The sequence below is a fragment of the Halichoerus grypus genome, chromosome 7, assembly GCF_964656455.1.
Source record: "Halichoerus grypus chromosome 7, mHalGry1.hap1.1, whole genome shotgun sequence".
Taxonomy (NCBI): domain Eukaryota; kingdom Metazoa; phylum Chordata; class Mammalia; order Carnivora; family Phocidae; genus Halichoerus; species Halichoerus grypus.
Window position 1 is genome coordinate 28121962 of NC_135718.1, and position 27649 is coordinate 28149610.

At 41.4% G+C, this 27649-nt stretch overlaps 1 protein-coding gene and 1 non-coding gene across 8 annotated transcripts; both read left to right on the forward strand.

Moving 5' to 3' along the window:
• Window positions 1-227: 227 nt before the first annotated feature.
• Window positions 228-27649, forward strand: CWF19L1 (CWF19 like cell cycle control factor 1). 7 transcript variants are annotated; one of them, XM_078077240.1, is made up of 15 exons: window positions 238-391; window positions 3172-3256; window positions 4088-4166; window positions 4919-5020; window positions 7594-7808; window positions 9937-10055; window positions 14133-14217; window positions 15427-15567; window positions 17118-17232; window positions 17996-18075; window positions 22188-22397; window positions 23229-23348; window positions 23807-23904; window positions 25312-25384; window positions 27238-27373. In XM_078077240.1, the coding sequence occupies exons 1-14, from the start codon at window positions 369-371 to the stop codon at window positions 25334-25336; spliced, it is 1497 nt and encodes a 498-aa protein (XP_077933366.1). In that variant the 5' UTR covers window positions 238-368; the 3' UTR covers window positions 25337-25384; window positions 27238-27373. The 7 variants fall into 7 exon arrangements, with proteins under 7 accessions (XP_077933369.1, XP_077933366.1, XP_035920990.1 ...); XM_036065099.2 differs by lacking the exon at window positions 25312-25384 and adding an exon at window positions 2861-2976 and having other exon boundaries at window positions 270-391; window positions 27238-27649; XM_078077242.1 differs by lacking the exon at window positions 25312-25384 and adding an exon at window positions 7331-7496 and having other exon boundaries at window positions 280-391; window positions 4104-4166; window positions 27238-27649.
• Window positions 22873-23020, forward strand: LOC118518349 (small nucleolar RNA SNORA12). The gene has a single exon (XR_004908579.1). It is a non-coding gene; the product is annotated as a small nucleolar RNA SNORA12 (small nucleolar RNA).

Consider the following 27649-nt stretch of genomic DNA (forward strand, 5'->3'; position numbering starts at 1 on the left):
GTTAAAAACTTAACCAAGAAAGTGTGTGCGAAGGGAGTCTGTCTTGCCCACTGGACTGATATGGTTAGGGCCCACTGTGTTGGGAACCTTCTAGCAGCTCCATAACTTCAGTTGCTCCGAAATAAAAAATCATAATTGGAATCCTTTTTGCCATTACGCCTTCCTTCCTCTACTGCTCTTCCTCCATTCCTCTTGGAGGCCAAGTCACCTGAGAGAAGCGTGTGTCCCTCGGCGCTCTCCGTAGATAAGCGAACCCTCATTGGCTGGGTGCACTCACGTCTTAGTGTAGTGCTGCCGCGTTTTTCGGAGGAGTGTGGGTTCAGGGTTCCAATTTTTGGTGGTCGTCCCAGTCGAGGCTGTCGGAACAAATGGCTGAGAAACCGCTGCGTCTGTGAGTGACCATAGCTCAGAAGCGCGAGCGCGCGCGTGTGTCTGTGTGTGTGTGCGCGCGCGCGGGTGCGTGTGTGTGTGTGCGCGCGCGCCTAGGTGCTGGCCGGGGGCTTTCTCGTGCCTGGACGGGAGGAGGAAAAGGCGGGGGTGGGAGCGTGGTGGCGGCTGGTGAGCTCCGATCACGTCTTTGCTCGGCCGGAGGCGGTCTCCTTTCGCTTCCGAGAGGGGACTCTCGGAGACACACGCTGGAAGAGGCGGAAGCTCCCAGCGTCAGGCCTCCTCCATCTTAGGCCGTCCTGGACCCTGACACGTTTCCCCTTCACTTCTCCCCACACCCCATTTATTTATCGACGAAAATTCCTAGGCGTGGGCCCCATTGGTGGGCTCTGGTCAGTTGTGAACAGACGAGCTAGATAGGGCTCCTGCGCAGGCGCACTTTTTTTGGGAGGAGGCGGCGCTGGAGTGAAGAGACTCCGTCCGTCCGTCCATCCATCCATCCATCCATTGAACAAATATTTATTGAACAGTTGCAGCGTGCCAGGCACTGTGCTAGACGTTGCACAGTTGGAGTTCCTGCCTTAATGGAGCTTAGAGTCTTGAGTAGATATTAATCAAAGAATCCAGATTAATATAAAATTATGGTGGTGATAAATATCAGGAAGAAAAGCTTCACGGTTCTGGAAGCAGGTATAACAGGGGTGTATGGCTTATTGTGAGGAATCAGGAGAGGGAGGATTGAGGCTTGGTTAATATTTTTGTCTTTATTCTAAAGTCATTGAAATGTTTAAGAACTCCTTCGCAGGATCAGATTTTTGTTTTGGAAAGCGATTCTGCAATGTGAACAAATTAGAGCCAAAAAAGAGGGCAGCTAGGATTAGGTAGAGTGATGGCAGAAGCAAAGTGCAGGGATTCAAGGCTTATTAAGGAGATGAAATTAACAGGGCTTGGAGGTGGTTGGGCTGTGAAAAGGAGTTGGCACTGTGGGGTCCAAAATTTCTGCCCTTCAGTGGGATAGGAAACACTGAAAAAGGGCCTAGTTGGGGAGATGACGAACTTTGAGGTGTCCTGTGATGTACAGACTGGATGATGGCTCTTCAAGAAACAATTATAATTCCATGTGACAACTGCTATGATAGAGGAAGTCAGGATCCTGTGGGAACACCTGGAATTGGTGACTGATAGGGACTGGAGGACTTCCTAGAGGAGGTGGTGCTTGGAGGTAAATAAAAAACACCTGGTAGTTTATTACAGCGCTTGCTCTGAGATGCTATATGGGTTTCTGAAGTTTGAGAAGAGAGTGATTTTCTGAGCCAGTCACGAAGGCTTTAAAGATGTGCTGGGCCTTCAAGGATGGGAAAAATTTAGATTCAGAGTGGCTAGGGTGGGGCTGTTAGGAGAGGTAACTACCTTAGGGAATGGCAGAGGCGGAGAGTGACCAGACTGACAGTAGGGGAGGTTTCTGTTATGGAAACTTGGAGAAAGCCCTGGGGAGAGGGCCCAAAGACTTGTAGAAGGCCGTGGCTCTGGAGGCAGTGGAGTTCTCTTAATGTTTTTGAGGAAAGAACATTAAATTGTTGGCTTTATATAGGATGGTTAGGAAGAAAAGTAGGCATTAGAGGAAATAAATGTAAGCGTACTCCCTACGTTGTATCCAGTACCTGATTCATTAGATCTCTCTCCGATTCTGCCTCTGCCATATCACAGGTCTCTCAGTGGCTCTGCCTCGGAGTGTCCTCCGTTCTTCCCTCCTCCCTCATTTCCCACCCTACTTCCCCAGTTCAAACTGTGTTCAAGTGTTCAGAATTCTAAATTTTTCATCCCTTTCTCTCCTTCCTATCTTCGTTCAATATTGCCCTTTTGCTGATATTTTGCTTATAGTTACTTGTTCCTGCAGACCATATTTCACTGTTGCTAAGAGGAACTTTTTAAAACAGCTCACTACCCAGCTTGAAAATGTTCAGTGATACGGACACCCCAGAAAGACATACTGACAAAACAATAAGAACTATAATATTTTAAGATGAGTTCAAAGACGTTAAGAAGTGGTATGAGAAATAGAAAAACCGTGGAAGTCAGAATTATAAAAACTCAGAAGTGAGTTGATAGAACAAGTTACTTCACAGCTTAGGGCCAGTCTGTCTTACAAACCTCAGCTCTTGCCACTTTCTACCTGTCTGCCCCTTAGCACTGTACACATATCTCCTGTTGTAGCCTCTTTCATGTACATTTTTATCAGGGTATCTCCCCTTCCCTGGTTGTCAACTTTTTGAGGTTTGAACTGAGTCTTTTTCCTCTTTGTACTCCTAGCAGGTTCTTAGCCTAGTACGGGGCATATTGCCTTAGCGTACTGTAGGTGTCTGGTACGTGGTTGTTGGATGGATGATTGATAGTGGCAGTGGAAAGGAAAAGGGTGGAATGAATGTGAAAGATGTTTGGAAAAGGGGATTGATGAGACTTGATGACCGGATAGGGGATTTTTGACTCTTGGAGACCAACTTGGCAATACAGCCATCCACAAAGCTTGGGAAGCGAGGAGAAGAAGCTGGTTCGATTTTGGAGGAAGTGATAAGCTGACTTGTAGATGTGGTGAGTTGAAGGTTTTGGTGACTTTTAGGTGGAGCTGCCCCGTGGTCAGTAATACTTCACATGCACTGAACCTCTCCGGTAACCTCAGAGAGACTGGGTGACCTATCTACCCGATCCAGGAAGACACTATGTACTAAACCCGGCAGGCCCGTTCATGTTTCCTGAATTGCCTTAACATGTATCTCTTGTTTGCAGCTTGGCTTGTGGAGATGTTGAAGGAAAGTTTGATGTTTTATTCAACAGAGTTCGAGCAATTCAGAAGAAAAGTGGAAACTTTGATGTAAGACATTTCCTGTTACTGAATCTAATTTTACTGTTATAGTCAAACACACTAAAATAAAGTTTGGACTCCTTTATTCCTTTCTTGATGGAACACACACTCTCGTTTTTTGTGAGACTGAGTTCCTTTTGTGAGCATAGGAACTTAGTAGCCGTGGAATGGTAGGGAAAGGGAGACCTCTTTACCTTTTTATACTTTTTGAATTTGAATCTAGTTACTTTCTTACCATGCACAAAACTGAAAACAGAGGAGCAAAACCTCCCCAGGTGATTCTAACCCCTGGGTTTGGGAACCGCAGATGTATTTCATGGATGTTTGGTATGGATTAAGTCAGATACCATGTACAAATGCTTCACAAACTGAAGAGCCTTATATAAATGTTATGTAGGGCTGCCAACTAGACTCTAAATCCCTAGCGAACAAAAGAGTATTCTAGGTATGGGGACAATCTGTTCATTGGGTTAAAGATGGAGTAAAGACAACAGGCAGGAAGTGTGTTTTTTGTGTCCTGTATCTCTCAGGGTATCTAATATTTAATGTTTTGTGTTTCGAGAGAGATTCTTGGAAGTAGATTTCTCCATTTTTCCCTGACTCCCTCTTCCCCATCCCAACTTGAATTTGATGGCCAGTGAGCCAAAATTTAGTAATTAGAATCAGATCAACTACTGCAATTGCTGCTGAAGAATTATGTTTTGAGAGTCTGCAGATTGATTAAGGAAAAAAACCTACTTTGAGGCCATTAAGTGGGATAACTAGCTGAATTATGTTACTATCAATTATGTACTATTTGATAAAAAAATCTCATATATCTGTTTAAAAAACTCATTTTAGCTGCTGTTGTGTGTAGGAAATTTCTTTGGCTCCACTCCAGATGCTGAATGGGAGGAGTATAAAACTGGCATCAAGAAAGGTATAGAAATTATTTTTATTTAACAAATGATTTCTAACAAGGTTTCAAGGTTATATAATTCTTGCTGGGTTGTTTTTCACACATATTAGTTATTTAAGAATTTCCCTTTGAGCTCCTCATTGAGCTGGGAAAGATGCCTATACATCTAAATGTTCACATTTTGAATTCGGTTGGATTTGGTTTAGAAAAAGAATTCTCGGGGTGCCTGGGTGGCTCAGTCAGTTGAGCGTCTGACTCTTGATTTTGACTCAGGTCATGATCTCAGGGTTGTGGGACTGAGCCCTGCTTTGGGCTCTGTGCTCAATGGGGAGTCTGCTTGAGGATTCTCTCTCTCCCTCTGCCCTTTCCCTCACTCGTACTCATGCGCACACACTCTCTCTTTCAAATAAATAAATAAATCTTAAAAAAAAGAAGAAAAATAATTCTCTTCTAAGTAGGCAGGAATTGAAGAAATTCAACCACATGTGTCCTTTCCTTTTTCCAGTTTGAATGGTTTTTTTATAAAGCTCTTTAGGGTCTATGTTTTCCTTATTATACATTAACCATCCTCTTTAAGATGTCACTTCATCAACCACTGATACTATTAAATAGGCCACAGGTTGGGTAGGATATCCTAAGTGGTGAGCACATTCCACAAATAGGATTGCAGATTCATTGCTTTTGCTATGATTATTTTTCCTATGGGGAAATATTTCTCAAATTCCAAAGCAGATCTGGTAACTGTATGGTGTCATGTCTGTTTTTCTCACTAGCTCCTATTCAGACATATGTGCTGGGTGCTAATAACCAGGAAACAGTAAAATACTTCCAAGATGTTGATGGGTGTGAGTTAGCTGAAAACATTACTTATCTGGGTAAGTTGAAATTTTGTGTGTTTGTAATCAGCATAATAAAGTGTCCCAGGAATTAGTCTCCTGGGAAATTTGTGGCTGGATTCTTCTGCCATTACTGCTGAGAGAGTGGGTTTCTTTCCCAAAGTCTATGTCTTATACCCTTGAGACTCTGGCATTTTTTTCCTTTGTAGTCTGCCACCTTTCCCTACTCTCCTTGTACTCCCACAACCCAATAAATACTCCTGCAGCCAACCAGAGGAATCAACTATTTGACTATGGTATAGGGAGTACTTAAGGTATAAATTATGTTGAAAAAAATTCCCATGTATGTGGTCTCACCGTGTAACATTGCTAGATACATACAGCTTGTTTGTTAGATTCCTAACTAGCTATCGCTCTATATCTCACTAAGCTTTTGGAAATTGAAGTATTTAGTGTTGATCCTCACCTTTCTCACTCCCTTTGTTTTTTCTTAGGTTCCCAGTCCACTTTTTAATTTCAGGTTAAAGTTGTTCCCTCTTTAGTCCCCTGAATCTCTTTTAGTGGTTCTTTTTAATGTCTGGCCATTTTAAAAAACACTCAGATTTTGTTTTTGTTTTCCCTTCACCTGCTGTCAGTCTATGGCTTCTTGGATCATTCGACTTATTTTTGTCTAAAATGACTCCACTGCTCTTCACATTTCCTCTTTCTTGGTCTCTTACTTCTCTGGAAAGCTTCTGTAATTCCTTTGCTGTCTGTGTCCTCCCCATCCTTCCCCATCATCGTCCATCTTGGCCTTTATTCTCTGCAGCTGGCTTTGGCCCTTATGTAAGCAATCTTCTCTCCCCTTGCTTCAATCACCTGGGGCTCCTTCAGGCAAAAAATTGAGGGACAGATTTTTGTTTGTTGTTTTTAACCACTGTGGTGAGATATACATTTTGAAATCCTTTTGTTGTAGATCTTAACATAGGCCTGACTTGTGGCAGTTCTTATAGTAGTTATTAGATTTGGATTAAGATCGCTGCTATAGATATTTATGGTAGCCATTTTGCATATGAATTTAGTGCCAGGAGTGGAAAGAGCATGGAGGTATTTGGGTTATTTCTGTGAAAGATATTTTTTGAGGCCCAGTAGGAGGAGCAAATAATGAACTTGATAGTGAACATGTGATAGTGAAGTGTTGGCAGAACATCCAACATATAGTTGGAAGTGATCTTTCTATAGAGTATATAAGCAATGTCAATGTGGAAGAGTAGGCTTTGGGGAGTTGGTCCCATAAAGATGAAAAACAAAGCTGAGTAGGATCAAATTGTTTCAGGGGAAATAGAATGACAAGGAAAGCGCCACTCTGGTGGGGGCATATATCTTCATCTAGGGGGTAGGCAACGAGAGCTGGAAGTGGTTAGAGCAGTGTTGGGAGAGGTAAAGATACCAAGTTTGTAGACTCTAAATGAAGAGAGACTGGTTTTGGAGACCAGGAGAGACCATAGGCAGTTACAGGGTGATTCGTGACCTTTAAGAGAATGGTGGGAGTGGGAAACCAGAGTGCAGTGGTCTCAGGAACTAAGAGGTAAAGCACTTCGAGAGCATGGACTGCTCTTTTAAGAAATTGGAAACAGAAGAGAAGGAAGTTTCTTTCTTTTTTTTAAAGATATTTATTTATTTATTTGAGAGAGAGTGGGAAACAGCATGAAAGGGGAGAGAGTCAGAGGGAGAAGCAGGCTCCTCGCTGAGCGGGGAGCCCGATGCGGGACTCAATCCCAGGACTCCGGGATCATGACCTGAGCCAAAGGCAGCCGCTCAACCGACTGAGCCACCCAGGCGCCCTGGAAGTTTCATTTTCAGTTAGTGTGTGTGCTCCTTTCTTAGGTTTCTTTTTCGGTGTGTGTGTTCCTTTATCAGTTCATATGTGTGTTAATTGGCATGGTCCTTTATTAATTAGTATGTCTCTTAGTATGTTTAGTACTCTATTCTTCTCTGAGGGGAAAGAGCCAGCTGAGAAGAAGAGATTCAGTAGGTGAAAGGAAGGTGAAAGTCGATGGAGCAAGGTCTTGAAGGCAACAGGAAGAAGTGGGGTTAAGGGCCCGAGCCAGGAATAAAGTTAAAAGAGAGTAGAGTCTCTAGTTTTTCCCAGTTGCTGTTTCCACATGTTTTCCTTCCATCGGAAGCTGCTGCCTACGTGAAGAGCATATGCATTCTAGACTGTACTTTTCCTCAGAACTGCTGCTTATTTTTCTCACTGCCTCTCCCTGGGTCCAGGTGTCTGGGTTCTTTTAATCCATGTAGAGTCTCTTCTAGAAGGCAGGAAGGCTTTTTCTTAATCAGTGCTTCCCAACTTTTTTCATTCGTAAGGCACCTCAGGTAAACAGACTAGCCCGTGGGCTCCAGCAGCCTCCACAGAAGGGCTGCTCTCCCTGACGGGGAACATGGTTGTAGCCATCCACCACTGAGACCCTGCAGCCAGAAGAGGAGCTCTAGAAGAGTCTGTGCTCCTTCAGACCTGCTGAATGGCAGGGAGGTAGGGGGCTCATGGCATGGGGAGAGAGATTCATCACCATAATAATACTTCATTCTGCAGTTTTGACTAAAACTTGTCTGTTTTTCTTTGAACCCAGGTCGTAAAGGCATCTTCACTGGAAGCTCCGGGCTGCAGATTGTGTACCTCAGTGGGACAGAGTCCTTAAATGAGCCGGTCCCAGGTTACAGTTTTAGTCCCAAGGATGTGTCTTCCGTGAGGACAATGCTGTGTTCAACATCCCAGTTTAAGGGTGTTGATATCTTGCTCACATCCCCATGGCCCAAATATGTGGGAAACTTTGGGAATTCTTCTGTGAGTAGTGCTTGTTCAGTTGGAATTTTTATAAGCAAATTGCACTGGCTTAATTTGGGCTTTTTGCTCCTTTTTTTTAAAGATTTTTATTTGAGAGAGAGAGAGTGCACAGAGTGAGAGAGAGAGCATGAGCAGAGGGAGGGGCAGAGGGAGAAGCAGACTCCACGCTGAGCGGGGAACCCGATGTGGGGCTCCATCCCAGCTGCTGGAATCATGACCTGAGCTGAAGGCAGACCGACTGAGCCACCCAGGCACCCCTTTTTGTTTTTTATATTGTACTTTACATTGAGTATTTCAGCTCTTAGTACCTTTCAGTAGAAATTTTTTTGTAAATTATTTCAGGATACTTAAAACTCTATCAACTGACCAAAGCAAAAACTTTGAAACTGGTTGATCTTAGGAAAGCACAATTCACAGACGAGATTGCTGAAATCTCAATTATAAATGAATGATTCTTTAAATTATATTCTCTGCTTCAAGTGCCTTCTTTCAGGCTTCCTCTTAGTATGTTTTGAGGGTTCACTAATTTTTAGTGAAAAGATTTACAGCTAGTGGCAGCTCTGCAGTTGTATTTCTCTTACCTTCCGTTCCACATTGTAGCATTTGGCTTTCAAAATATTTTTTTAATGGGATTATTATGGGATAAGAGATAGTGATTTAAAGATGGGAAATGAGATGTTGAAAACTTAGTATTTTTCAAATGTGAAAGCTTTAATGTTGGGATGTCTTGGAGCTCACCACTGCATTTGATCTTAATATTTTTTTAAGCAATCTAGAAGAGGATATATACAAGGCTGGTGAGTGACAGCTATCACATTGGTGGAAATAAGCCTAAGGAAGATCTTGAAAGGTTGTATGTGAGAGCAGAAGGCATCAGCTGAGTTTCAGTGCAGGGAAACATAAGAGTGCATTTAAAGACAAATTTCAATTAATAGATGGCAGAGTTAATCAGTAATGATCCAGAAAAGGGTCTTCTGCCAACTTCAGCACAATGTGTCTGTGACCAAAAAGGCCAACAAGACACAGGCACTGTCGGGGGGATGTTGAAAGGAAAAGGGACCGTGCTCTCTTCCGCTTCTATAAATCCATGGCTGTTCTTCACCTAGAATTCAAAGGGTAGTGCTGGTTGCAGTGAGAAGATAAGGCGAAGCTAGGGAAGGTGCAGAGAAGGTCTTAAGTTGCCGGTAGAAGGGAGAAAGAAAGATGAGAAAAATGAGGACTCTTCATTTTGGGGGTGCTAACAAAAGGATTTTGATTAAAGTTTATAAAGTTTACTACATAAGACCTTTATAGGGGAGAAAACAATATAGTTTACCAGTCTCTTAAGATACTACAACTAACCTCGAGGCTGATTCCCTGCGCTTCAGCAGAAATCTGAAGGAAGCAAGCAGAGCACATAAGGAAGAAATTCTTGCTTTACTTAGTGGAAAACTAATTTTGGTAATTTCTTTATTTCCAGCTAGTACCTTCTCTTAAGTTCATAAATAATATTATGGATGAGAGATTGCATAATTTGTTGTTAATGAAAGCTAGGGATGTGTGGGAATAAGCCTAATATTTTTGACAAACTTTATGTTACAGACTTTAACAAGGGCATAGTTGTGTCCTTCCACAAACCACACCTTTCTTGACTGAAGCAAAATAAAGGATTGCATGCTTATGTCATGAAGTCCTTGAATATTCCATTCCAAATAATCTGTGGATCCCAGGGGCCCTGAAAGCTAGCTTTTAATTTTTATTTTTTGCATTGACTATGTCTGCATTGTTGGAAAGGTGCACAACAAAGCATATTATAGAAGCATAGTCTGTGGGCTCCAGAGAGAGAGATCAGTTTCTTAAAAAGATCGTAATAAATCCTATTTTGGGTATTAGTATGGAGGGCTTTCCTTACCTTTTAACCCCCAGCTTCCAGCAGTTATTCCTGTCTCTGCATTCATAATAGCCCAGTTCCTCTTACGTGTTTGAGATTTCTCTAATTGCCACAAGTATGCAGTTCACTATCCAAATCCTACTGCCTGCATTTGTATTGACATAGAAATTTCAAAGTCATTTTAAAGTGTCTTGTTACTTGCCTGCTTTTCTTGATAACTTTTAGGTCTGTTATGATGACTGAATTTCTATTTACCAGGGAGAAGTGGATACCAAAAAATGTGGCTCCGCTTTGGTCTCTAGTCTGGCCACAGACTTGAAACCAAGATACCATTTTGCTGCTTTGGAAAAGACCTATTATGAGAGGCTTCCCTATCGGTGAGTGGCATTGCATTATTTTGGCTTTTTAAAGAATTTGGCATGTATCTTCTGTGTGACCTTCTCTTGTTCATCTTAGCCATGTAACATCTTAATTCCTTTTGGTTACTCAGGCACTGAAGTGAGTGGCTCTCAAATTATTCAACTCTTCTCAGTTTGTTTCCTAATTTGAAATACAAGGGATTGGACTCTATACAGCCCCTTAAAGGTGTGCAGATCTGAAGTAACAATACTGCTTAATCCTCACAGCTTCATGTCACACAGTATGGTCCTATTTTGGTCAGGTCAAATCAGTATTCCTTGTATAGTGTTGAAAACTCATGTCTCAGCCTAATCACTTCAGAAGTATTTCAACTTGAGACTCAAGAACTTGTATCAAACTTTTTCCCCCTTTTATCTTAGTTTGAGTTTGAGGGTGGAGTTTTTAAAGCACGTCTTGCCGAGACAAAACCAGTGTTTTATAAGTGATAGAATTAAGTTAACTCTGAATTATCTTCATTGGTAAAGAGCATGGATAATTTCTAAAATAAACTATAAAAACCTTACTTTTTTTTTTTTTTTTTACAAAAAGTGTTGTTGAAAGTTCAAAAAATACAGGCGAGCAAAAAAAAAACCCAACAAACCTATCCTTCCTCCATAATCCCAAAGCCTAAGATATAATCATAAATAATACAGCTTTTTCTGTTATATCTTCACGTATGCATTCTAGAAAAGCCTATTGTTCTCTAAAACCATGCACTAAAAACAGAGGTTATGGGAACAAAACTCTCAAGACCTGTCCCGACTTTTTTTTTTTTAACCTCGCCAGCTTTTAAGGATCTGAATGCACATTTCGCTGAAGAACATATTACCAGTGGACAATAGGCACATGAAAAGATGCTCATGCCATTAGCGATTAGGGTAATCCAATGAGATACCACTTGACACCCACTAAGATGGCTGCAATCAAAAAGGCAAATAATAAGTGTTGACAAGGATGTGGAGGAATTAGAACCCTTACATTGCTGCTGGCATGTAAGATGGTGCAGATGCTTTGCCAAACTGTTGACAGTTCCTCAAAGGGTTAAATATAGAGTTATTGTCTGACCCAGCAATTCCACACTTGTTCCAAGTGAAGTAAAAACATTGACCCATTCAAAAACTTGTACACAAATGATCATAACAGCATTATTCATAATAGACAAAGAGTGGAAACAACCCAAATATCCATCATCTGATGAATGGGTAAAGAAAAAGTGATATATCCATACTTTGGAATGTTATTCAAGAAAAAGGAATGGAAGGGCGCCTGGGTGGCTCAATTTAAAACAAATATTTGTTTTAAATTCACATTACTGAAAGGAAATAAGCCAAAATACAGTTTGTTGGGGACGCTGGGTGGCTTAATCGTTAAGCATCTGCCTTCGGCTCGGGTCATGATCCCAGGGTCCTGGAATCGAGCCCCGCATCAGGCTCCCTGCTCCGCGGGAAGCCTGCTTCTCCCTCTCCTACTCCCCCTGCTTGTGTTCCCTCTCTCGCTGTGTCTCTCTCTGCCAAATAAATAAATAAAATCGTAAAAAAAAATTTACATAAAATGTCCAGAATAGGCACATACATAGAGATATGTATGGGGCTATTTGGAGGGGAAATGGGGAGTGACTGCTAATAGGTACAAGGTTTCTTTCTTGGGTGATAAAAATGTTCTAAAATTAGATTGTGGTGATGGTTGCACAGCTCTGTGAATATGCTAAAAAGTATTGAATTGTGTACTTTAGATGGGTGAATTGTATAGTATTTGAATTAGATCTTAATAAAGCTGTTAAAAACAAAAACCTCTGCAACTTTTCAACCAGAGCTGTAACAAAAACCCATAACCAGCATAATAAAAATACTAATATAGGTAAATTTCCACTAACATTTGAACCTAGAATTACAGTCAGTCCATGCTTTGCTTTCCTATATTGTATTATTCTAAGTGTTTTGCTTCTTTTGAGGAGCAGTTTATTATCATTAAAAACACCATTCAAGGGCACCTGGGGGTGGCTCAGTTGGTTAAGTGTCTGATTCGTGATTTCGGCTCAGGTCATGATCTCATGGGTAGTGCGTGGGATCCAGCCCCGCTCAGGCTCTGTGCTCAGTGGGGAGTCTGCTTGAGATTCTCTCCCTCTGCCCCTCCCCCCACTCATGTGCTCTTGTGCTTGCTCGCTCTGTCTCGAATAAATAAATAAATACATCTTAAAAAAAAAAAAAAACAACCCACCATTTGGGGGTAGCATCCTTCATCAGTCATCTTTATTTTAAAATAAATGAGGGAAACATCTCCATGGCTTTTTGTGGGCACTTGCGGTTTCCCTATAGTATCGGTTTTCTATTGCTACTGTACAAATTACCACAAACTTTGTAGCTTAAAACAATCCCATTTATTATCTCACAGTTCTGTAGGTCAGAAGTTTGACCTGGGTCTCACTGCGCTAAAATCAAAGTGTTGGCCAGGTTATGTCGGGTCTACCCAGGTAATCAGGATCATCTCCCTTATCTTAAGGTCAGTTGATTAGCAACTGTCACCTTATTCCCCTTTGCTGTAAAAGCTAAAATTCACAGGTTATGGGGATTAGGACATGGACATCTTTGGGGAGCTTTTTTTTTGCCCATCACACCTGGGTAGCCTAACAGTGGGAAGTATTAGCAGTTCTAGAAGCCACTGCGCTAGTCACCACTTGCACTAAAGAAAGGCACTTTGCAGGACATTCAGCTGTTTTTCCTTAATGTCTTCGTGTACTGTTAAAGCTTCTATTTAACTATGAGTAAACTTGTTTCAATCATTTTAAAAGTTGCATGTGAAAGAGCATGACTTTCATCTTATACTGACATCAGTCCCATTTACCAACTATGACTGTATTTCCTCTCTTTAAAGAAACAGGTTATAGCAGACAAACTATTTTTTTTTAAAGATTTTATTTATTTATTTTGACAGAGAGAGAGAGACAGCGAGAGAGGGAACACAAGCAGGGCGAGTAGGAGAGGGAGAAGCAGGCTCCCCGCTGAGCAGAGAGCCCGATGTGGGGCTTGATCCCAGGACCCTGGGATCATGACCTGAGCCAAAGGCAGACGCTTAACGATTGAGCCACCCAGCCTCCCCAACAAACTGTATTTTGGCTTATTTCCTTTCAGTAATGTGAATTTAAAACAAATATTTGTGTATTTGTTTATATACAATGGTATTATGCTAGATTTTTTTGACATAAAATTATATTTTGTGACAGACTCGGGGAAATTTCTGTAGCATGAGGAAAGGAAAGAGCTCTAAGGGTTGGTATCTGTATTAATAGTCAACTCACTAAAAATAAAAAATGTATATAATGCCATAACTTTTTTCTTTTAATTATAAATAATAGTTGCTCAATGTAGAATACTTGTAAAACAGAAAAACTCAAAAAAGTGTTTTGGTGTATTCAGTTCTGTTTTTTTTCTGTAAAATATACACACTCATGTATTTTTATATTTTTCCTAGAAAAATGAAATCATGCTATAAATTACTATTTGAAGCATACTTTTTCCTCTTAAAACTTCTATTTGATTTTCATTATTATAGCTTTTTTTTTTTTTTTTTTTTTTTGAGAAGAAAGAACGTTCAAGTGTCCCCGGGGGCAAAGGGAGGGAGAGAGAGAATCTTAAGCAGGCTCCATGCCCAGCGATCATGACCTGAGCCAAAATCAAGAGTCCAATACTTAACTGACTAAGCCGCCCTATTATATCCCTTCTGACAGCTTTTTATTATTCACGAGAAAAGAATAGTACAGGGAACCCTCCTGTACCCATCACCCAACTTCAGCAATTATTATCATTTTGCCAATTTTACACTCTTCTAAAACCAAATGTTGGAGTTTCTGTGCTTTTCAGATATGTGATCTCATTTTTTCCTGTGAAGTAGGGATGATTATCCTACTGGATTTTCAGGTGACATCTGAGATTATGTTACTGGTGGTGATGGACTTAGGATCTGTGCTCTCTCATGGTTCCACGGAGTCTACATATTTCATAATTGTAAATCAAAATTAAACTTTTTTGGTGACCTGTTGCCTGTTAAATGTATTCTAGAAACCACGTCGTCCTACAGGAAAATGCACAGCATGCCACCAGGTTCATAGCTCTGGCGAATGTTGGAAATCCAGAAAAGAAAAAGGTAAAGATTTGAGTATTTGGTCGTAGGTTAATATTCATTGTCTGCCTGATAAATGTTTCTCTCCTAGCACTTCAGTGACTCCTTTGTGAAGATACAGTAATGAAAGGTCAGGTTTCCTTGAGTCCTTTGTAGGAGATTTTAAAGAAGGGTTTGGGAAAATAGGCCCAGTGGAACCAAGGAAGAATTTCAAAGGAATAATATTCCTTTCTTCCCATATCCATGTGGTTGTCTTTGTAGGTATTCATGAGTTTGCCCTCAGATGCTACTCCTGCTTTGCTTCTTTTAGCACCTTCATTTAGCAGAAATAATAGCCTTTATAGGATTTACGTAACCCCTCCTTGGCTTTGGAAAATCTTAGTGATACCTGGAATCTATCTTTGTACTGGAAAACAGTACAGGTAAGTGAAAGAATATACCAGAAAAGTATGTTGTCTCATTTCCCTTTGAGCATTTCTGATTCTCCAGGGCCAAAAGCAGGATGCTGTGAATTGAGACAGCTACAGTTAGAACTGTCAGGCAAAGGAAGGGTAGGCAGGTGAATTATGGGAAGATTATCCTGGAACATGTCATAAACGTGCATAGAAAAGATAAGCAAATACATATTTTGTTTTTTCCGTTATATTTAAGCTTTTAAGCCCAGTGTACTGAGGTTAAATATCTATTCATATCTCATCTAAAGTTTTCAGTATCTGTGCCATTAGTGTGAGAGTCTAGATATCTGTATGAATATTTACTTCTTTGCTACTAGTCCCTAAGAAGACTCATCAGCATATGCAGCAGAAATTGTATAATATCAGAGGGAAACATTATGGTGTCCAATTTAGTTTTCATCAGAAAAAAAGAATGGCAGTACCACAATTCTGTTGACAAAGTACACAAAGATAAAGGACTAGACGTATAAGCAGTTTGTCTTTAAAGGTTTTGGAACAAGTCTCCCCCGGGCCTTGTAGTGACAGTTGTTTTGTCTAAGAGCTGATTTTTGTAAGGGCTAGGGCTTTGATTCTTTGTTCGTGACATGATCAGCCCTTGCTTAACCCCTACAGAGATCACTAAATTGATATTTGATTTACTGTGTATTCTCTGAGCCATAAACACGCCAGTTGCTGTTCTTTTACTCAGTTTCTGAAGCTTCTGTGAATAAAATATGTCGATTACATTTGGATAAACAGGATTTCCCCTAATGTTATGTTTGTTTGTTTGTTTTCACAGTATCTTTATGCATTCAGTATTGTTCCCATGAAACTAATGGATGCAGCGGAACTGGTAAAACAACCTCCAGATGTTACTGAAAACCCTTATAGGAAATCTGGGAAGGAAGCATCCATGGGAAAGCAAATTCCTGCCCCTGAGGTGTGTGCTGTTTGAGAGGTGGCATTTTCTGGGCTGGATTGCCCATTACACGTATACTTTTCCTGGTTATAGTTTCGCTCATAAGACCAGTTTAATCCCTAGAATCTAAATCTTTTTTTTTCCTTGGGAAATCATCATGGTGTTTAGAAAGCCTTAGCAGATTTCAGGTAAGCTCAGTGTTTTTTATTGTAGTTTGAGGTTAACAGTTTCTTTTTTTTTTTTTTTTTAATTTTTATTTATTTGACAGAGAGTGAGAGCAGGAACACAAGCAGGGGGAGTGGGAGAGGGAGAAGCAGGCTTCCCACGGAGCAGGGAGCCTGATGTGGGGCTCAATCCCAGGACCCTGGGATCATGACCTGAGCCGAAGGCAGATGCTTAACGACTGAGCCACCCAGGTGTCCCGAGGTTAACAGTTTCTTATTTTAAGTCTTTCTTTGTCTAAACTTGGTTCATGTGTTGGAGTTACACATGTTAAATCTTTCTTTGTCTAAAGTTGAGTCTTTATTTTTAACCTTTTTAAAAATATTTATTTATTTAATTTAGAGAGACAGATTGAGAGAGAATAAGCAGGGGGAGGGGCAAAAGGAGAGGGAGAGAGGGAATATCAAGCTGACTTCCCACTGAACTCAGAGCCTGGTGGGGCTCAATCCCAGGATCCTGAGATCATGATCCGAGCCTAAATCAAGAAGACGTGTAACTGACTGAGCCACCTAGGCACCCCTATTTTTAACTTTTCAGGCAAGGATCCAACTGCTTGGTAGCAATGTAATTTGTGATTTTATAATGAGTGCTAGCAAGAGGACTCACTTTGAAGACATTGCTTAATAGCAGACTTTTCTGAAACTAATTTTTCCCTCATTAAAATAAGGAATGTCAAGTTCCCTTACTAGTATGCATGGTTTGCTTTCTCAGACTTTTTTTTCTTCTTGAACAACCTCCTCATCTTTTTAATTAAAGTTCAGTTAGACTTGTTTGACCTGTGAAATTGTAGGACTACACTGAGGCCCTACTGAGAGAGATAGGAGAAGGTGTTTGGGTGGGTTCATACTGTTCTGTTTTAGGCAAGGATTGCTCTATAACTTGCATTTTATTTTATTTTATTTTATTTTATTTATTTATTTTTTTAAAGATTTTTATTTATTTGACAGAGAGAGAGAAAGCACAAGTAGGCAGAGTGGCAGTCAGAGGGAGAGGGAGAAGCAGGCTCTCCACTGAGCAGGGAGCCCAACGCGGGGCTCAATCCCAGGACTCTGGGATCATGACCTGAGCTGAAGGCAGCCACTTAACCAATTGAGCCACCCAGGTGCCCCTATAACTTGCATTTTAACTTGCTTTTACAAAAAGATGGATTTGGTTAAGTGTTGAGAAGTATGACCGAGAGTCCAGGCATCAGGATTAGGAAGATATTTTTCTTATCTAGAGTAGGTAGAAAGGACTGGAAGGAAAAATAGATGTGACGTGGCAGGAATGTTCCCTTGTATGTGAATGGTTGGCTCCTTGTCTAAAGATTAGTTTAATTACATTTTCTCTTCTGCCTTTGACCATTCCAGGAAGAAGCAGCCTGTCAATTTTTCTTTGATTTAAATGAAAAGCAGGGAAGGAAGCGTTCATCTACAGGCAGAGATAGCAAGTCTTCTCCTCACCCAAAGCAGCCTCGCAAACCTCGTAAGTACCTTGGTTCCTGAGGTCTTCTGTGTGAGCAGTAACTTACTGCAGGTCTTGTGTGGGACATGGCATTGCTGAGGGAGCCTCTTCTGGAAAAGGAAAACCGTACAATGGGTCATTAAGACCAAAAATAAAATAATACTGAGATGGCCTGATTTTGAGGGTATCTGAGGCTATTCCTGAAAGAACAATGGAGAAAGCTCCTTTCCTTCCGTCAGGTCTGTAAAACATATGAAGAGCCTACAAAACCAATGAGGTTCATAAAATCATAGAATAATCAAACTGGTAAAAAGGATTGTAAGGTTATTTCATTGAAATCCACTTTCTCCACCCCTTTGTGCTATGTTTCAAAGTTGAAGAAGTGGACCTTGGTGGGGTAAACTTATTACCCAGAGTCCTCTGGCTGGCTCATGGCAAAGCTGGGGCTAGAATTGGGACTCTTGACATCCAGTTCAGTGTTCTTCCATTGCAGCTCGTTGCCAGTTCGATGCTACTTCAGTCAGTATGTGGTCATCCACTTGTGGTTATCCACCTGTGAATGGTTGCAAATTCAGAGCTCTTCTCGTAGTGGTCCGTTTCCTTGCTAATGGTGATGGGGAGTGGGGGGACACAGTGGAAGCACAGCAGGGCCAGCCCTTTGTGGCAGTGCTGTGTACCAGTCTTTTCGATGTCTGAAGATCAGATAAGGCTGAGTTCTCTAGGGTGATTATATATATGCTGGAGTGCTTGGACCATAGTAACATCTGCTTTCTTCCGTCTAAAGCTCAGCCTCCAGGACCCTGCTGGTTTTGCCTTGCCAGCCCTGAAGTGGAAAAGCATCTGGTGGTCAACATCGGCACACATGTGAGTTACTTCCGTGGACCTTTTACAGAGAAGGACACCCTTATTTGTTTGTCTTTCATTGATTTAATAAAGTCATAATTTACATTTCATAAAATCTACCCACTTTAATAAAGTGTACAATTCACCGGTTTGTAGTCAGCTTACCAAGTTGTGCAACCATCACATAGCACAGTTTTAGAACATGTCCTTCACTGGTGCCCATTTACGGTGACTCCCCATTCCCATCCTCAGCCCCAGGCAACCACTAGTCTACTTTCTGTCTCCATAGGTTTGCCTTTTCTGCACATTTCATATAAATGGAGTCATACAATATGTGGTCTTTGTGTATGGCTTTTTTTATTCAGCATAATATTCTTGAGGCTCATTCATGTTGTAGCATGTATCAGTCCTACATTCCTTTTTATTGTCCTTTTTATATATTCTGCATATTTATCAGTTGATGGGCTTTTGGGTTGTTTCCACTTTATGGCTATTAGGAATAATGCTGCTACGAACCTTTGTATGCATGTCTTTGCGTGGACATATGTTCTCATTTCTTTTGGATAGATACCTAGGAATGGAATTGCTGGTAAATTTATATTTAATTTTTTAAGAAACTGCCAAACTGTTTTCCAAAATGGCTGTATCATCTTACATCCCCACCAGCAATGTATGAGGGTTCCTGTTTTCCGACATTTCCCACATTTGTTATTGTCTGTGTTTTAATTATTTTAATTCTCCTGTGGTTTTGTTGTGCCACAGTGCCCCCTCCCTTCCTCCCTCTCTGACAAATAGGTGTATCTCCTAGGGTGATGCCTTCATACACTTCTTGACCTTTTTTGGTCCATACAAATTAGAGGTGATGAGTTGCTTTCATTAATTACTCAGTATTTAAAAGAGGATTTTCTTTGTCCTAAAAAGGGAGTCCTCTGTTGCCTATATACTCATTGGTGAAAACTGTTGATATTCTTTTTTTCTACCTTCAGATTTAGAAACCTGAGTTTATTAATTTTTATCTATAATTATTCAACCCTGGGAATAGATTCATACTAAATAATTATATAAAAGACTAAAGTGATTAATTCTCAGTTTTGCCTAGTAATAGAGGATATAGCATCCCAAGACAGGAGTACCCGTATCTACATTCTTAGTGTGGGTAACTGGGAACCCAAGATAATAATTAAAGGGTTGCTTGGTAAGCACTGAATCAAAGAACTGGATGATCCTGAGGATGATTTTATTCAGGCTGTGGAAAACTGATGAATTATGTGTCTCACAGTAAAGTTGTCCCATTTCAGACTTCTCCAGATATTTTTCCTTGGGCGGGACTTGTTTAGGTATTGAATAATACTGGTCTTTGACCCTCATTTTCCTGGCATCTATATAGACCATTATCCTTCTTTTTCATTCACTTAGAATGAAGAAAGCTCAATTTTCAGGATTACAGTTGCACCCTAGTCACCTGTGACCAGAATTGGCTGTTTCCCATGGCTTTTGATGGAAATATTTTATAGACCGTTTCTCAGTGTGTAGTGCTTCTGCAAATAGATACTTTCATCTCTTTTTCATTGATTTATTCTAATTTTGGTTTCTGAGGGTGAGCATTTCCTCAGCTTATCCTCACAATCTGAAGACCCTTTATTGTGGCCTCCTATAGACTGACCAGAGTCTCAGTTTCATCATGGTACCCTTTTTAAGTCACATCCCTCTCTACCTTTATAGTTTCAGACTGAAGAGTCCCAGTCTTCTACATTTAAATTTTATGTCTTGATTATTGGCACACTCCTGTCCCTAGGGGGAGCACTATTGGGTCAAGGCCTGGGACCTAATTAGGCCATGGAGTCTATGGATGAACTCTTCAGTAGGAAGAAGAGCAAACTTGAAAAGTTTTTGGTTTTACAGGAATGCCCTTTTTGGATTCTCTCTTGGACCTTGTTTTCTTCTTTGGATTAGTTTATGCTATTCTGCTCTCCCACACAGCTTGTATGGTAGGCAGGCTTTGGATTGCCTTCTGTTGGGGAAGCTTCAATAGTTCAAAATGGCACACAGGGGAAGACAGATTTGGAACAGGTGACTTAGCTCAGGGCTGCTCTAGGCCTCAGGGAGAAATGACCTTTCCTTTCCATTCACCTTTTAATTGCCCAGGGTTATCTAGCCCAGGGTATGAGACTAGGGGATGATCAAAGAAACCTGTTTCCTTCTCATCTAGGCCTGAACCACACGGGCAAAAAATATCTCTGGTCTTGTTTGTAGCCCAGCCCAGCACCCCAAGTAGGAGGCCACATGAAAATTTTAGACTACCTAGTATTCAAGTCTACACTTAGCTGTTGTTCTTTGTCTGGTAGAAACCTCTTAGGAATCTCTGGGACCTTTGGGCATCTGGCAGAGGGTTTAGAATCCCCTCCCTGCAACCATTCTTCTTGATCTCCTCTCACTACTTTTTTTTGTCTTGACTTTCTCTGTCTTTGCCATGCCTTCCTCCAGGGATATACATGGAACTATGTTAATGGCCCATGGCCACAAACTGGTAAAAGGAGGGAAAGGCTGCTAAGAGTCCAAAATAATTGTTGCAAAATTCATGCATTTTACTTATGGGAGAAACATTCATTCAGGTATTATTTATACATTTTTAGAGATAATTCAAGTATAGAACAAAAGATGAGAAGTTGAAAGGAAGGAGGAGATTGGGCAAGTGTGAAACTATTCACAAGTACTGGGAGGTACTGCACTGGGTGTGAGAGGTGCTCTTTAGTCTGGACTAGAAACCTTCAATAGCTTTACTGCACATTACAATATAAAAACTGATGTTTATGGCAGTGACCCTTTGACATGAAGAAAAGGTTAGAAGACTCAGGTTTCAAGAGTAATCTTTTAAAACATACAATCCAGGGGCGCCTGGGTGGCTCAGTTGGTTAAGCGACTGCCTTTGGCTCAGATCATGATCCTGGAGTCCCAGGATCGAGTCCCATATCGGGCTCCCTGCTCGGCAGGGAGTCTGCTTCTCCCTCTGACCCTCCCCACTCTTGTTCTCTCTCTCTCATTCTCTTTCTCTCAAATAAATAAAATCTTAAAAAAAAAAAAAAAACATACAATCCAAAATAGTTATTGTTGAAACTAGGAAAATATTTTAGTGCTTATGAGGCTTTGATGACTTGTCATCTGGAAGATTAAGTTTGTAGATGTGTTCTGTCCTCTATGCCAAGTAAATCAAGGATGATCATGCTTTAGATTGTTTCAGATACCTCTTCTGTCATTCTGTTGGATTGTCTCAGTGTTAATGATAAATGACTCATTCCTTCAGTCTTAACATTGAACTCATGACACTAAAAGGAAATGTTGGATTGCTTTTTCTAAAGCTGTAGTACCTTCATTTGCCTATGGTGATAGTCACTGGCCATTTCTCTACTCATAGTGTTTTCCCTTCAAAGAATATCTGAGGGTAGAGCAGTCTTGCATGTTTTGGTTTTGACAGAAATATTTTTAGTTGCTGCTTAGCTGCTGATATCCACTGTTGGGAGCCATAGTTTTCTACTTCTTTGGATGTGTCTGAGTTTGAGGTTTCTCCTTCTTCCTTCCATCCCGTTAGGTTATCTGTTTGCTTTCATTTTGTATAGGTTAGGCAGCAGCTTAAGGCTGTAGGGACACTGGATGCTAATCATGACATCTTTGCCTTTTTTGTGAGTCCAGAGGGTGTACTTAGGGGGGGGCGTGTGGGATTTGATGTTATCATAGGGAAAGTGGTCATTTTGAAATCAAGTGTTATCTTTCTGTGGCTGAAGGCAATAACAACTGAAAAATCGCTTTCAAGTTTGGATCCTGGGAGGGAAAAACCAACTACTGTTCCTGTCTCCTTCAGCTTTGGTGTATTCAAAGCCAAAAGCCTGATGGTGTGCCATTCATTTGCTCCCAGTTCATTTGATAGTTGGATAGAGATTTGTTGCATCTAATTTTATTCTTCTATCAGGTTCTTGTTATAACCTCTAAAATCAGGTTTTTTAAAGTAGGAGAATTTCTGTTGATAGCCTCTCGAGCACTTTGTCCACACCCTCATGGTCACTCTTTATATAGGCTTTTCTCCCTGAAGAATCATACATATGGCATTGATGTCTTGATTCTGTGTGCTTCCTCCATAGTGCTACCTTGCCCTGGCCAAAGGAGGCTTATCTGATGACCATGTCCTCGTCCTACCCATTGGCCACTACCAGTCAGTGGTGGAGCTTTCAGCAGAGGTGGTAGAAGAGGTGGAGAAGTATAAGGCGACACTGAGGCGGTTCTTTAAGAGTCGGGGGAAACGGTGTGTTCTATTTGAGAGAAATTATAAGAGCCATCACCTTCAGCTACAGGTAGGTGGCCTCCACCCAGGAACTTGGAAGGACCCGGTGGGACCTGGATATTGACAGGTATTTAAATAACATCAATTAAGAGTTCAATATATAAGTCCAATCTAAAATTAAATATTTAAAATTTTAGTATTTAAAATAGTTAATACAAATTTTCATATTAATGTTTGACTAATGTTCATTTAAAAGGTTAAAGATTCTCTGATGATAAATCCAGAGATTTCACAGGGAAGTGCATGGTCAGTGTGAATGGGCCAGCACAGATAGTAAGTGCCTTGTTTAGAAAAGAAACGGGTACATTGAGGAAGGTTTCAAGAAAGATTGGGCCCTTGTTAGGGGTGGAAGAGAGTGGGTATTTATGTGAGTGGGTATTATTTCACCAGCATGAGTGAAGTCTTAGAGGTGAGAAATAGTCCCAGAGCCTTGATGGAGCTCTCAGCTCAGAAATTTGGGGATTGTTTATGGATAATTGGTTTGTAGTTGTGGTGGTTTTCTTTCTGGCACATTTGTTAAATTTTCAAATGGGCCTGACTCTGCCACCTAGATTACACAGGAGCCAGCAAGGGCTTGATGACAGAGAGATCTCTCTCTAGCCTTTCCTGCATCAGGCATTGGCTCCCACATGTGGCAAGCTATCTCGTAAGTTTAAGTCCTTACAGACAGGCTGACACAAGCCTGGCTGGCCTGAGGAGAATCCCTGCTGAGGGGTATGTCTCCACCCCTGTGATGGATTTGCTACTTCTCAGGGACTGTGCGGGAGGCATGACCTCTCAGGGACCTGTACAAAGAGTTTCTTCTATCTGTCTGCCTCTCCCCCGCCCCCCCGCCCCCCAGGTCATTCCTGTGCCACTCAGCTGCTGCAGTACAGATGACATTAAAGATGCCTTCATTACCCAGGCAGAGCAGCAGCAGATTGAGCTGTTGGAAATCCCAGAGCACGCTGACGTCAAGCAGGTGAGACAGGAGGGGAAGGATGTAAAGTAAAGGATGAGAAGTAAAACGTGGTTTCTGACATGTTGAGCCTGAGGTAATATCAAGGCATCCCCAAAATGTTAAATAGGCAGCTGGACAGTTTGGACCTAGAGCGTGGGGTACTGATTGGATCTTGGAGATGATGAGGGTGGCATTACAGCAATGCCTCAGTGCATTCCTGGGAAGAGCAAAAAATGCGAAATTTCCTAAGGCAGGAACTTTGAAGGATGGGTGCCACTGGGAGGATCTTTGTAATATCTGGTAGTTTGGCTTTTTAAACTGTGTTCCATTAAGTGGCTTGGGATCTGTACTGCTCACATTCTTTTTCTTGTGCTTCTAGACTGAATTCTTTGCCAAATAAAAGTTTATATAAGAGATGAGCTAGGTTTTAGATTTTTAAAGCATTATGATATGTCCTCATACAACTCTGTTTACTTTAGATTGCACAGCCAGGAGCAGCATATTTTTATGTTGAACTTGACACAGGAGAGAAGCTTTTCCATAGAATTAAAAAGAATTTTCCTTTACAGTTTGGAAGGTTTGTATATTTTTCTTATTTTAAATGTGTTTTCACTAGGCCTACTATGAACAGATCAGTGGGCTGCATAGACAATTGAATAAAAAGCCAAGTAGGAAAGTCTTTGCCCCAAGGAACCTATAGTCTTAGGGCAAGTCAGATATTTGCATATGTGACAGTAATGTAATGCAGAATGTGAAAAGCACCATAAGAAAGTTTTGAGGAATAGTGGACTTTAGAAATTCAGAAAAGGGGGCACGCCTGGGTGGCTCAGTCATTAAGCGTCTGCCTTCGGCTCAGGTCATCTTCCCGGGGTCCTGGGATCAAGCCCCGCATCGGGCTCCCTGCTCAGCGGGAAGCCTGCTTCTCCCTCTCCCACTCTCCCTGCTTGTGTTCCCTCTCTCGCTGTGTCTCTCTTTGTCAAATAAATAAAATCTTTAAAAAGAAAAAAAAAATTCAGAAAAGGGAGAGCTTATTTCTACTTTGTGAAAGGCTTCAAGAAAAGGTTGACATTGAACGTGAGAGATAGATTTAGAGAGCAAATATTAGAGTGCGGGCCTTCTAGCCCAGAGGAATAAAGTGCTACCATTAATTGAGCATATGCTCTGTGCCAGGCACTGTGCCAGGAGCTTTACACGCATCGCTTCATTTGATCTTCCCAGCTCTGGAAGATAGGTACCGTTCATCCCAGTTTACCAGAGTGGAAATTCAGGCTCCAGAGCCGTGCCCAGTAGAACTTGCCGTGATGTTGGAAATGTTCTATAACTCCGCGCTGTCCTGTAGAGTAGTCATGAGCCACACGTGGCTCCTCAGCACTTGAAATATGGCTGATATGACTGAGGAACTAAATTTTTAATTTTAATCAGGATTAAAATTTAAATATCTAGATCTGGCTAGTGGCTCCTAAAGTGGATGGCATGGCTCTAGAGGGGTTAAGTAGCTTGTCCATGAGCACGCACGGTAGATTCAAACCCAGGTATGTTCAACTCTAAAACATGAGGTTTTTAACCTCATTGTTGTGTAGTGTCCTAAGGCCTAGAGGAGCCTTCATTTATGCTTCTTATATTAGACAGAACGTGATTGTAAAACCACATAGGGAGTGTTATCATAGGCAAACTGAAGATAGGAAGTTGCTGGCAAGAGGAAATAGAGTATGGAGGGAGGGCAGTAGAAGAGGTGCAGAACAGATTATCTAATGCTGGTATCTGATTGACAGTTGTTTTTTTTTTCCTGGTTAGAACTGAACTTTGAGTCAACTTTGCACCCTTCTTGGACTAATTTGGGAAACCTCCAAGAGATTGCTACCATTGAATATAAGTCCAGGAAATATGGTTGTCTACATTTTCAAAAAGATGATTGATAAGTTAAGAGAATAGGTGTGATTAGGGACTTCAGACATCTCACATTATCGTTTTGTTGTTGCCTTAGCAACAGATGCAGATGCGGACACTGATGATGTAGGCACATAATTGCAGATAGACACAGGCATGTGAGCCCACAGGTGAGGTTCTCTGAATGATTTTGTGCTCATGATAGTCCTTTGTATTTTCAATGTTGACTGTTTTTCAAAATACTAATATACGATTACATAACATTTTATAGTTAACAAAATACTTGAAAATATATTTTTTCCCCACTGTACAAGAAAGATGGTTCTGTCTTCATTTTTTTTTTTTTTTTTAAGATTTTATTTATTTGACAGAGAGAGACACAGCGAGAGAGGGAACACAAGCAGGGGGAGTGGGAGAGGGAGGAGCAGGCTTCCCGCTGAGCAGGGAGCCCGATGCGGGGCTCGATCCCAGGACCCTGGGATCATGACCTGAGCCGAAGGCAGACGCTTAACGACTGAGCCACCCAGGCGCCCCCTGTCTTCATTTTATAGATGAAGAAGTAGGCTCAAGGCTTGACCAGGGAGCTAGAACTTGAGCTCAGATCCTGTGACTTTTAGAAGACTCATGTGATGTTTTCAACTCTTGTATTTATTGTAGTTCAAAGTGGAAAATGAACCATATAGATACACAAATAGAGTTCTTTCTTTAAAAAAAAAAGATTTTATTTTTTTAAGTAATCTCTACAGTCAATGTGAGGCTCGAACTCACAACCCTGAGATCAAGAGTCACATGCTCTACTGACTGAGCCACCCAGGTGTCCCAACTAGAGTTCTTTTTTTTTTTTTTTTTAAGATTTTATTTATTCATTTGACAGAGAGAGAGACAGAGAGCACAAGCAGGGGAGCTGCAGAGGGAGAGGGAGAAGCAGGCTCCCCGCTGAGCAGAGAGCCTGATGCGGGGCTCGATCCCAGGACCCTGGGATCATGACCTGAGCCAAAGGCAGACATTTAACGACTGGGTACCCAGGCGCCCCCGAGTTATTTCTAATATATCAAAATGAGTGTAAAAATAAATAAAAATGTAAAGCAGGACAGAAGGTAGCCTGTATGTGAGTGTGCGTGTCAGTATGTATTTTTTAGTCCTGAGAGCCAAGGTAAGTTATTTTGTTGACATTGAGCCTGTGCTGTTGTGCCTATGTAGGCCTGAGTCCTCTAGGAGAGGCAGAAAGTCAGTGGTATATGATACTAGGCGTGATCTGCATGATGCCCTCAGCAAAGTCATGGTCTAATGGGGATGACAAAACTAGAGTTTAAGACAAGATGTATTCATAGCTGGTTTGGTGCTTGGATTGTGTTATCTTCCTACCTCATAAAACCCTACTGCATTTCATAGGTGAGGAAATCAAGACTCAGGGATGAAGTAATATTCAAGTCAGAGACAGCAAGTGGTTGAACTAGGAATGGAATTAAGCCTCTGATCTATCTTTTTTAAAAGGTTTTATTCATTTGAGAGAGAGAGAGTGTGCTCACGTGCATGGGGGGGGGAGGGGTAAGGGAGAGGGGGAGAGAGAATCTCGAGCAGACTCCCCGCTGAGTGTGGAGCCTGACCAGGGTTTGATCTCACAACCCTGAGATTATGACCTGAGCCAAAACCAAGAGTTGGACGCTTAACCAGCTGAGCCACCCAGGCGCCCCCAGCCTCTGATCTAACACCAGGGCCCAGTCTTTGTACTGTGTCAGTGCTGCTTTTATAAGTACCAGTAATGTTCCAGCTTGTTCAAGAGAGAGAAATAAATAGGGTTTGAAGGTTTAGAAAAGAGGTGGGACCTGAGCTGGTCACTTAACTTGAATATGATTTTGATAGAATGGCAGAGATGGCCTTCTGGGCAAGAGAAAATAGTATGAATAAAATCAGAGGAATCTGCATACCTTCTTTGGGGGATGCTGAGAGGGGCTCTCTAGCTGGAGAGGAATAGAGAGAAGAGGGGGCTTCAGGCTGATACTGTTTACACTTTTTTCTGCAGGGAGGTTCTGGCCAGTGAAGCCATCCTTAACATTCCTGACAAGTCTGACTGGAGGCACTGTCAGGTCAGCAAGGAAGAGGAAGAGATGCTGGCTCGCCGCTTCCGGAAAGACTTCGAGCCCTTTGACTTCACTCTGGATGACTAAGCAAAGGGAAAGGCACTTTATGAACTTGACAGGAAGTAGTAGCCTGCTTTTTTAAAGGAACTGCAGTCTCCCATGGGGACTGTTTTTCTGCCTCTTTTTTGTGCATTCCCATGGAACCTGCCTGCAGCAAGAGGCCTAAGATTGAGTATTTTTTGAAAATATTTCTAGGATGAAAATCCTGTTAAAATAAGCATGTCTGTCATCCAGCTCCAAGTACAGCATATGTTAATCAACATTTTCAAAAACATTAAACTATCAAAATCCAAA

Coding starts and splice junctions, on each gene's coding strand:
- CWF19L1 (XM_036065097.2), top strand. CDS start 369: ATGGCTGAGAAACCGCTGCGTCT. Junction 18,076..22,187: donor TGGTCAACATCGGCACACAT/GTGAGTTACTTC, acceptor CTTCCTCCATAG/TGCTACCTTGCCCTGGCCAA. Junction 23,349..23,806: donor AGCACGCTGACGTCAAGCAG/GTGAGACAGGAG, acceptor TGTTTACTTTAG/ATTGCACAGCCAGGAGCAGC.